Genomic DNA, 8,381 nt, shown 5'->3' with positions numbered 1-8,381 from the left:
CCCTGTACCTAAGCTATAGACAAAGAATAGATAGCGAGGAAACTTAATAAAATAACAGACAAATAAATGGGAAAAAGTAAAGACAAAACATGAGGAACATGGCACATCTCACACTAGGAGAAACTCAACCCAAATTAAGCAAAGCATTAACCACTACAAGCACACCATATTAAATATAGAAAACCATGAGATGCTTTTTCTGAACTACCTCAGGGAAAAACAATCTGATATAAGAGAATTTTAGAACGAGATTTGCCCAATGTCAGACATTCATCCATAATATTGAAAAGTGAATCATGAATAAGTGAAGAAAAATGTATATGAGAAAGAGAAGGATTTAAAAAGTTGCCACATGTCATACTCCGGTGAGCACATGCCCAGTGCTCAAGAAACAAAGAAGTAACACGTCACTTCTTGTTCTAATATGTATTTGGGTGTCTAAACATTTTCTTGTTGCTGGTTATCTGGTATGAACACATATTAAGAGATAATAGCACCAGAGGCTTAAGTATAATAAGGGTATTATGGACAATTCCGTCAGCTGCTCCTCCTGCATCCTTGCAGGAGCCGCTTTGAATCACATAGGGAAAAAAGCAAATACTCATAGCACAATAGAGAAGTTCTGGGTAGAATTAAATATGCTAGTTGCTAATAATATTATTTCAGACTCCCAAGGACAAGTTTGTTTCCATGTAATATTAAGTAAAAAAATCAACCCACACCAACAATGTATACATCCAAATAAAGTTTTAGGCATGCTAATATGGACCCGGACGAGGACGTCACTAAAAACTCAAAAAACAAGAAATGCACTCGATGCTGAGAATGCTTGTCATTGATGGATCCCAATATAGAGAAAGTTGCTATAATATTTAATTTGTTCTCCTATCTCACGTCTTCCAACAGATCAAACATTACCAATTGCATATAACTGTGCAGAGAGAAAGAATATTTGACTGGCAGTGTTGGGCTCTTACAGAACACATATGTAGCAGCAATTAGCTAATTCACATATGTGCAGGAAACAGCATGATACATGACATAAAGCAACACATACAAACAGCATTTACACACCTAGAGAAATCTGAAAACACGTGTGACTTCAGAATTCGTTTGATGCTCTTAAACCTGTCCTTAAGCTCTGTGATCTTTGGATTATCTCTGAAAGCATCAAAATGGCTGCATAACTGGTTGACAGCCTGAAATGTAGGCGTCAAGCCATATTATGGAAATGACATGACTGAGCAAAATATCCATATATAGACAACAACCAATAAGACCGAGCAAGGTTTCAATTTCTACGACTGGCCATTTGGATGTATAACTACATAAAGAGCCAAAAAGGAATTGCTAATTTGCCAGAGATGTTCATTGAAACAAAAATAGTATCTTAATTAATTGAAAATTATACTTATCCCTCTAAGAAATATTGAACCTGAGAGCAACTGAAAGACAACTATAACCAATAGAAAATGAAACAAAATCCCAATATCTTCTACTTTTGTAGAGTACGCCACATATTAAACAACTGACAAGAAATTAAATGCCGCTACAAATCCTTTTAATTTGATGGGAGGGATAACACAGAAATATACAGCTGCGAGGGTCATAAACATGTTCGTATTTAAAAAGTGGAAATTGAATATGAAATTACCATTTGCAGTTGAAGAAAACCAAGACAGATGAACAGAAGATAACAAATACAAGCATCTTGAACTCTCTATGTAATATGCATTTTATTCAAACAAAAGGTCTTATGGTACCAAAATGAAAATGTTTTTATAGTGTAAGTAAACCAGTATGACCAATTCATACATTAAAGAAAAATGTTAGCTGTGGTAAAATCATTCGTAATTCTAGCTGTGAAAAACCAGTGTGTTGGATAACAAAATACACTTCATTCTGATCTTTTCAATAAAAATAGGGAAAAAAGGCAAGGTTCCTAGAAAAAATTCTATATCATGCTAATCATTGTATAACTGAAAATTTGTCTCCAGTTACTTGATAGCAACATGACAAGACTTCTCAGCAAACTTGCAGTTAATTATGCACAAAAAACAAATAGTTGAATATTGAAACTTTATCAGTGACTATGTTTGGAGTCTTTAAACACAATTTCATAGACCCAATGACAATATTGTATTATATAGCCAGGATATCTGTTTTAAATTTAGTTTGTATTTGTACTGATCAATTATGCAATAGTAGGAAAAAAGGAAAAGGATAATGTCTATCAACACACTTCAACCATGTTTAATCTTTCTATGTATCACCATACCAAAATCTAACTTTTGACAACTTATATATGATGAACTTCGAAAATGCCTTTTTAAGAAAGCTCTAAATTATTTATAAAATTCAATTTCATATCTTTAATGTCTTTGAAATCTATCAGTAGTTTTTTCAATTGGGAAAAACAAATGAAAAGTGAACAAGGCAAGATAATATCATGCATCATATCCAAAAAGGTCATTGCTAAAGCCTCCGCCAACTAGAGATTATCTTTTAATAATGTTAATTAATGTTCGCCATATCACGTTAGATTTTCACAACAGCTCATATTATCATTGGAATTTGCTAAAGTATAGCAATTTTATTAGAATTTGAAGAATAAATAGTTGAGTGCCTGTCGCATTGAGCACATTTGTTTGGTGATAAGAAGCAGCATAATAATACATACGATTCATCTCTTCACATTCTTATGATAATAATTTTTGTTTCACTTGATAATCAATTAATTAATCAAGAGACAATTCCAACTTCCCGAACGGAAAATATACATTCAGATCTAGACATCCTAAGAAGGGATCACAATTAACTCCTTCCTTTCTCCACCGAAAACCCTATACCTTGAAAAGAAGTTGAGATATTTTACATGAGATTGAAAACACTAGTATAATTTTATGAACATATTGCACAAATGGGGATGCCCTTAATACCAAAAATTTTGAGCGCTTGCTTAAGAGCTGAGATCCATGAAAATAAATGTATGATAAGCATCTAATCTATGACTACAAAATAAAATACATGCAAGCTCTCTAACAGTTATTTATTACCTCAAGCTGTGCAGCTGCCTCCTTGTACTGTCTTTTAGAAGCCATAACTTGGAGTTGTTCGACAGCAGAGACTGTCATAAAACAAGAGAGATTGCATTATTTTTTTCTTAAATCAGATAAAAAGACATAAATGATCGATTAAGAAGTCACATCTTTACATCTCTTTCAATAACTTACGGCAAGCATGCTTCTCACTACAAACGAGCAAAACAAAACGTGCTGATTTGTTGGACATTTCAAAAACACTCAATAGAAAGTAAAGTTTACAAAACACTGCCCTCATGCTAGAGTATTAAACTCAACTTTCCTACAGTTGACGAAAAACTGATAGCACTTTATACATATCCTTTATAAAGATAACAATAGCCCTAAAGACTTCCAAAGGAACTATAATATATAAGAAAATAACATGGAAAAAGGATTGGGCAAATATTATTTGAGATTGCAAAAAGTATACAAATAATGGGATACCTTAGAGAAAACTTGATAGCTGAAAAGAAAATAAAGGTGTAAGGAAGATGGCAAAAAGCATGTCCGCTACAATTCATCTCACAGACATACAACAACACCATGGTTTACAAAAAGAAAGTTAATGCTATCTTGACTTGTTGACCTAATTAATTGTGAATGCAATAGATTATGGAGTTCTCCTTCATTGATATCCAAGTAGTCGTCTAACCACCCAAAGTCCATCAAAAACTTGGGTGTCAGAAAACAGCAATCAGATAACCACTATCTATGTTGAAGCCCTTTGAACATTGATTCTGGTAGTCCAAAAGTACCAAGAGAAGAAAAGGACTACGGCAATATATATACCATAAGGAAATGAATTAGCAAACGTTCAACAAATTCTTTTATCATCTGGAACTAAATAGCAATTGTTCGAGAATCAAAGTCAATAGGCAAGCCAAAGCTCATCCCGAAAACAGTACGCCTCACAAACCTAAATGCAACAAGAATAAAGGAGCCAAGATGAACTCTAGAGAATCAAGAGTAAAATGGCTAACCCAGCATGGTAAGACGATGAAGAGCAGTAATTGTTGTAGTTATATGCTTCTTTGCAAAATCCAGTTTCTTAATATCACGGCATATTTCCTGAACCATTGTTTCACTTTGCTCTGCTTTTGTTTTTATTTCTTGGATCTTAAAAATAAGTTCCTGGTTCAAATGGTAAAAACAAATTAACTAAATAGCAGCAATACAGAATCAAAAGATATTGGAACCAAATCAAAGGAAGATAAAGACGCATACACAAGGAACCAAACTTCTTCAAGGAAATTAAATCAACAAAAGAATGAACGAACCTGAACAGCATGAGTAGCTGATGCAAGATTCTCCCGGGCCTTGGTTCCTGAGTTACTCTTTTAAGAGATAAGGCAACCAAACAAGCCATTAAAGGAAAGCATCATTAAATAATAAAAGTAACAACAACTATGTTGATATGGAGAAATAATTCATTGATATCGACCAAAAGTGACTAAAATTATACATATCAACCAAGATCCACCATAATTAAAAATCTAAGCTCGCCTGCTCATCGTATCTAGAAAACAATATAGTAAACAAACATAACTGAAAGAAGAAAGATTCCTAAGAGATGTGACAACCATCTCCATATAAAGACAATTGCATGGAGCAACTGAATCTCGTTTCGTTACACATGAAGTCTAATGAAACCCACCCAGTTTTAAAAAATGTGATAATTATCACAACAGCAGTGAGAAAGAAGTGATCAACAACCATAACTACATGGAATTCTTTAATATAAACATGCCTATGCAGCAAAGCATACTACTCCATGTTAATTTGCCTAACATAAGTGAGGAGTAACAAGGGACTGACAGAGACTTATTCAAGAATTTGATATCTTCCACTTTCTTAAAGAGATTTACATAATTCATCTGTTTATTGACCTTAATAAATTGAACAATAAACAGAACTTTTGAAACTGAATAGCATGAATAAATGGCTAAATCAGACGAATCATGGTTCATAACTATTTTCATACAAAATCCGGATATTCAAATGTTATATTTTTCGTTTGAGAGATTGCTTTATGATCAGTAATGTAGTTAGTATAAGTGGACGATGCTCTCTTTAACATAGATCTAGAAATTACAAAATTAACTCTCTAGTGGTAGAACTTGGCTTGTTTAATCTTTCTAAATACCCATAGAGAAACTTCAACTGAGCTTGAACAACTTGACTAATTTAAACATTTACTTGATGGATATCAAGTAAATGAGTTGAGCATGAACCAAACCCATAGTTGTTAAGGAGCATGATGGAGAATGCCATGGTGCGGCGCTCTCCCTTTTTGTAGCATAACATATTTGCAAAAATAATCATATGTTTATACCATTAGTAGTTTTACCAAAATCAGCAACCTCAACATTAGGTTTTTAACTTTTTAGCCAAAATTTTCAAGAAAAAGTCAAATTTAGAAGTTTAGCAAAAAGAATTACAAATTTATTTACTTAGGCAAAAATTTACATTGTAGGAAGAAACATGAGTTATGGCATTAAACGATAACAATATACTACATCATAATAATAAAGTAGTCAACAATTTACTGAAGATACAAGGAAAAAAACACACAAAAAAATAAGACAAATAAGAGGTGGAACTGTAGCCTTTGACATAAAAGAAAAGAAAAAGTACAAGAAAGGAGAGAATACTGTAGCATCCGGGAAGAGAGAAAACAAAAAAGAATAGATGAAAGAAACAAGAAATAACAAAGAAGAAGACATCAGTTGAAGAGGTGGGAGAAAAAAGTTACTGCAAGAGAGAAACTAGGGGAAGTTACACTTTTCATTCTCAAACTTCACGCTAATTCGATGTTGGTTGTCAAACAAAAGAAATGGCCCGAAACACAGTCGTGTTGGAGAACACACCTAGAACACGGCCTGGGTGTGTTCTCCTCAGCTCATGTTGCAATCATGCTTTTTTCTTATCTCCACTGTCAACATGAATTGCAAATACATTACGGAACTCCTAAACCATGGATGTAACAAATTTATCAACAAATCAATTAAAAATGAAATACCAAATTAAAATCAATTGACTCCTCGACTAAGTTTCATTTTCTTATAATTTATCACATCATGTTCCAAATTGTTAATTCTTCTCAGCAAATCTAAGATTGATCATCTTTAATCTCTCACATATTTCATTATCTAACCATTGGAATAAGCTACGATAGCTTTTCTTTTGTTTCATTTTTAGAAAATAAAAATTCAATCTACCCAATAATTCATAATTCACATTAGAAAACCAGAAAAAACACACACACACACACATATATATAGGGTGAATAACAATTTATCCCCTCAGTGATATTGAAAATGGGCATATTACCCCTCTATGAAAAAATTATAGCAATTTACCCTCCTGTACTTTTTAAAATAAAGCAATTTACCTCCTTATATATGGAGGTAAATTGTTTCATTATAGGGCGGTAAATTGTTGTATTTTAAAAAATATAGGGAGGAAAATCGCTATTTATTTTTTCATAAGGGGGTAATTTGCTCATTTTCAATATCAAAAGGGGATTGCTTGCGTTTTTCCCTATATATATATGTATATATCAAGCAACTTACCCCATAATTTGGGCAAACTCATTGTTTGCTGTTGGTGACCTTTGCCATTCAAGAAGGAATAACTCATGACTGCTTCTTGTTTTTCTTCCCATGGTTGTTCTTCTTGGTGATTTGTTGCAAAATGATGAAGAAATCTGGTTGTTCTTCTTGGTGATTATTTTGTACATTGTTGCAGTTAATTTCATAGTTTAGGAGTGCACTGGTGAATTTTCAGTTGGTGTTGATAATGAAAGTTAGAAAGAAACAAGGCATGCCATGTTCTCCAACACGGCTGTCTTCCTCTCAGTCAATTTTTTTTCAGGTCCATTTTAACAAGCTCTTAAATAAAAGAATCAATTTCATCAAAAAATCCAACATTTGAGGACAAAATTGTTTGAGAACCAACATTGAATTAGTGGTAAAGTTTGAGGACGAAATGTGTAATTATCCACAAGAAACTAGCATAGATTTGGGTTTATTTTTTTATAAAAATCCCAGGCCAGGCTTTTTAAGGCTAGGCAAGCCATGAGCACCATGGCGTGCCCAGTGCCCCACAAAAATGCACCTTGCCTTTCGCATCATGGCACGCTCCATAACGTGCCATTTATAACTATCACCAAACACATACTCTTTACAAGCTTTGATTTGTAAGCTTAAGTTCTATCCACTAGAGGTAAGATCTTGAGTGAGCTATCCAATCCATAGAAACCTAGTATAAGAAACTAAGTTATATGATATACACTAATATGGCCTCTTGCTTCAGTTCACCTTAAAAAGGGGCAAGCCAAAAGCAGCAAACTATTCCCTATATTCAACCAGCATCTTTCTCAACGTGATTAGAAACTCCAGATGCAATAACCAATTAAAGGGGGTGACCTATATAAAAATTAATCATGTGAAGCACAACTATAGCAAATGTTCAGTTTTAATAATTAAACCCATACAGAAACCCATAAAAAGATATTCCAACCTGCTGACGAACAGCTGTTAAAATTTCAGCATCCACTTTACGAACTTCACTGTGTATTTTCTGCATAAGTGGCTCAACACCAGACAGAGAGGCCTCTGCATGTAAACCGTCTTTCGCATTGTCAATAAACAAACTTGCAAATACTAATTTAACCAACGTTTGAAGGTTCAAGAAACAATTTCAAGCATAATGTAAAGACAAATTCTTAAGCTTCACACAGCCCAAACCTTTATTCATATATCACTTAGAGAATATTTGACGGGGCTCATTCTATTGCAATTCATATAAATTCTTTTTCAGCATACTAAGTGCTTCGTGGCTTGGGCTTCTTCACTGAACTAAAAGAACATTGTAACAGTTCTGAATTTTCTTGCAACAAGTTCTCCAAATATATGGAAAGTATGTCAAATCCTAATATTCCAAGTTCGACAACCTTAAAGGCAATGAGACTCCTAAATCTCCAATCATAATCAAATTATATGATAACTGCATGAGGACTGGAGCCAGTAACAACAAAAAACAAATTACTGTTGAATATATCACAGTATAGACACGCATGCAGAAACATGCCTATAAATCAAACTTATCGTAAACTACAATTGATATGAATTTTACACAACCATCATCCATAACATAGCAATGAGCACGTAAATCATACCTGTAGGGAACATCTGATTGATGTAATCTAAAGCACTCTGCTTGTCAGCCGCCGCCATTATCCGTAATCCAAAAGCTGAAACTAAGAAAACAAATACATAAAAAAAATCCACCAAACAC

At 33.5% G+C, this 8,381-nt stretch overlaps 1 protein-coding gene across 1 annotated transcript; it reads right to left on the bottom strand.

Moving 5' to 3' along the window:
• LOC110012286 (vacuolar protein sorting-associated protein 53 A-like) lies at positions 7 to 8,381 on the bottom strand (the record flags this gene model as incomplete). The annotated part of the gene is made up of 7 exons (XM_020695233.1): positions 8,263 to 8,381; positions 7,605 to 7,699; positions 4,361 to 4,417; positions 4,064 to 4,214; positions 3,057 to 3,127; positions 1,075 to 1,199; positions 7 to 13 (listed from the first exon to the last, which is right to left on the bottom strand). Coding segments are annotated over exons 1-7 (564 nt in total), but the record flags the coding sequence as incomplete, so codon positions are not given.

The sequence above is a fragment of the Sesamum indicum genome, linkage group LG7 (genome assembly GCF_000512975.1).
Source record: "Sesamum indicum cultivar Zhongzhi No. 13 linkage group LG7, S_indicum_v1.0, whole genome shotgun sequence".
In the NCBI taxonomy this organism is placed as follows: domain Eukaryota; kingdom Viridiplantae; phylum Streptophyta; class Magnoliopsida; order Lamiales; family Pedaliaceae; genus Sesamum; species Sesamum indicum.
The sequence above is the reverse complement of the archived record's forward strand: the minus strand, read 5'-3'. Positions and strand labels throughout refer to the sequence as shown.